At 37.5% G+C, this 3,411-nt stretch overlaps 1 protein-coding gene across 1 annotated transcript; it reads right to left on the bottom strand.

Moving 5' to 3' along the window:
- Positions 1-613: 613 nt before the first annotated feature.
- Positions 614-2,785, bottom strand: LOC133799600 (uncharacterized). Its single transcript, XM_062237602.1, has one exon. The coding sequence runs from the start codon at positions 2,783-2,785 to the stop codon at positions 614-616; it is 2,172 nt and encodes a 723-aa protein (XP_062093586.1).
- Positions 2,786-3,411: the final 626 nt, after the last annotated feature.

The following is a 3,411-nucleotide window of genomic DNA, read 5'->3' as shown; positions in this document are numbered from 1 at the left end:
TTTGGCTATTAACCAGAGTCTCGTAACTATTTAAAAAAGAATGTTTAAAGATAGATAGGATAGATAGAACTTTGAGACTGTGAGACATACATGGCAATTGAGGATTGGTTTCCATATTGGAATCATATGGAGATTGTGGATTTGATTCTTATTACTTTTATAGTTGGAGAATGTGATAAACAGATAGGGCAGACCTGTCCTGTGTGTTTGGAGGAATTTGAAGTAGAAACGAGCTATGCACATATGCCACAATGTTTGCATTTGTTTCATGTCGACTGTATTGTTAATTAGCTTCGTCGAAATCCTTCTTACCTAATTTGTCGAGCTCAATTATTTCATTTAAGTTGGTTTTAACCAGTTATAGATTTAATATATTATATGTTATTGAAGCAATCACTATTTAAAAATATGTCTCAAAATAATTCTTGAGGTAGACAACACCTTTCTACTTAAATAATATTGTACATTTTAATAATCATGTTATTTATTATCCATTTTCTTTTAATATTACATCATTTTTTTTAAAAATATAAAATATAACGGGCTTTCCACGTATTTTATACCTAGCATATATATAAATATATATATAATATATAAAAGTTTAACTTTTGGTTTACATGCGTAGAAGCAGCTTTGCTTGTGCATGGTGGTCTTGATCAGTAACATACAAGTGCTCCCCAATCCCGAAATGAGCCATCAACAGCCAAACATAAGTGACAAGCTCTCCACCAGTACCCAACAACGTAAGATGCGGCTTTGCTCTACACTGACATGCAGCATACGACAACAGCTCCACCCACACTTGAAACACCAGCATCCATTTCTTTTCCGATTCCACCTTTTGTAGTTCTTTCCCCAGTCTACACGCATCGAATAGCACCGACTGGCTCTTTGTTCCCTTCACCCACGCAGGTTTAACACTCGTATCTACCTTAATCACTCTTTCGCAGGCCTTTTCTTTATCCTCCACTTTTGTCAACCCTTGTCCAACAAAGAATCTCTTCGCCTCGGCACAAGTATCAATGAACCTTACTTCGCCAATACCCGCCACCGAAGATAACAGAGTCGGCTCGAAGCGTAGAAGATACAACATGTAATCAGACAACACCTTGCTAAACTTACGATAATATCCTTCGGGCTTATCACTGTCTTTTTCGTCGAGGTTGTAGCAGATTTCAGTTGCAACATGCCACAGTAGAAGGCTCTCGGCGTAGTCGACTTCATCAACGTACGTCTTGATCAAGTGATGATGGATGTGGAGTTGGTCTTGTTCCCGGAGAATCCAATCTCCTCTCGCTGAAGATATTTTCTTCGCCATCTCGATATCACCGCCAACGATAATGGATTTCTTCTTCAATTCTCGGTAAATGAATTCCCAGAGTTCTTGGGTAAGATCGTTCTTGTCGACTATCAAACACTTCTCTATAGTTTTCGTCAGGCCAAGGTTTTGGCTAAATTTGTTGAAGAGGAGGTCACGCATGCCAATTGTTTCCAATTCGGGGAGTGCTCCTTCTCTGAGGGAATACTCTACTAAGTTGCATCCACGAACAAGACCAGACCATCTCGAGAATAATACACGTTTTGGAGCCCAACGGCGAGTCTTTGATTCCTTCTCCGTCGATAATTTTGGTGTGTAATTAGGTAAAGTCGGTGTGTTAAGTTCAAGGTACCACTCAAACACCTTTTTCAAACAAGGATAATCTTCTAGCTTGTTGCCGAGTTTGACGATAGTCCAGTCAGAGGAAACCATCAAAACAAAAGCCACAGCATCCAGAGCAATCGCACCCGCGAACAAGATGTATGTTACCCAGAGATCAACAATAGGGAATCTGTGTTTCGTGGAATTATGAAGGAAGAGAGAAAATGACACCAAAATAGCTAGAGTTGATGTGAGGCGAAGGAAGTATCCTTTTTGTGAATGCAGAGCGAGGGCTTTTGTATAGACCGCTCCGTAGAAGAAGTTGAGTTCAGCTGACAAGACTTTGAAAGCATTTGCTGATCCTATTTCATGGTAATAATCTCGGCTTTCGTTCCGGTCGGACATAGGTAACACAAGCTCATCAATGGCCAGATATTTAAATATATTGAAGAAGTAATAAGCGCTTCGAACCAACCTAATAAACTCATGATTATTATTCTTTCCCTTGGAAGTGGTGATGATAGATTCTTTCTTTCGTCGAGGAACCATTTGAACTTGGACTGGAATTCTTGAGCTTTTAAATGACGACATTTCCTGCATTAGTTTAGCGTAGTTGGGTCCAGCTTCGCCACGGAAGTTGTAAAAATTGGCGAGATAGAGAGCATGATTCCTCTCATAATACTTGATCATACCGGCGACGAAGAGAAAAGAGATGGGAAGCCATAATCTGTTGTTGGGAAGGGATTCCACAAATACATAAAGAGAAATAATCACCTGGAATATAAGCCCAATCAAGTGCCTTAACCAAAGAGAGTTATCTTGAAGAGAGAGAGCTGTTATTGTGTCTGGACCTCCCAAATGGAGCAAACAGAATGGTGCCCAGAAAGCCATAAGATCACAACCCAGATTATACTCGGTATAATCTCCTTGCTTGTCGGAGATGAGTCCCAGTGAGAAAAGTGCTACGAAATCGGCTAGCAGGTAAGCGATCCAAATGAGAATTTTCACCCAAATGTTGGCAGTTCGCTTCCGCAATGGAGCTGTGGTTATTAGAAAGGCCTGGAGTGAAAGGCTTATCATGATCAAGCTCCGGAGATTCCATTTCTGCCATATCGTCCTAGCTTGTCTGGCAATCGTGTACACCATGGCTTTATTATATATATTTGTAAGCCTCAAACTACTTGTGCTACTCCTGGGGCTGCTCCAAACACATTTACCAAATAGTACTATAAAGATTCCTATAATCAATAACGATACATCTCAACTGAAAAAACCAAACTTAATTTTCATATTATGTCATTCCCTTTTGAAAAATTGATGTTTACTAATATATATAGCAGGTAAATTTTGGAGCTAGTCTTAACACATCTAATGTATACCACATATATATATATATATGTATATTTATAGGGACGGATCTATATTATAATATTAATATAAAAATTGGAGGGGATATAAAAAAATAAATAAATAAATTAAGCCTGTATACATATAGGTTGTAATTTCAAGAAAAATACGAGTAATTTTTTTTATGAGCCAAGAATAAAAAATTATAGACTGACATATAAATTTTAAAAATTTTAAAATTTTAGAAGGGGCAATTGGCCAACTACGTTGGTACAAATTTATATATTTTCTACATGCTTAAACACACACACACATATATATATATATATATAAATTGATATTATAACTTCTGATACAAGATCTTCCAAAATTAAATTTAATGGCAAATAAAGAAATACATACTGGTGAAACTAAATTAAGCAACT

This window comes from Humulus lupulus, chromosome 9 (genome assembly GCF_963169125.1).
Source record: "Humulus lupulus chromosome 9, drHumLupu1.1, whole genome shotgun sequence".
Lineage (NCBI taxonomy): Eukaryota > Viridiplantae > Streptophyta > Magnoliopsida > Rosales > Cannabaceae > Humulus > Humulus lupulus.
This window is presented reverse-complemented; position numbering and strand designations above follow the sequence as displayed.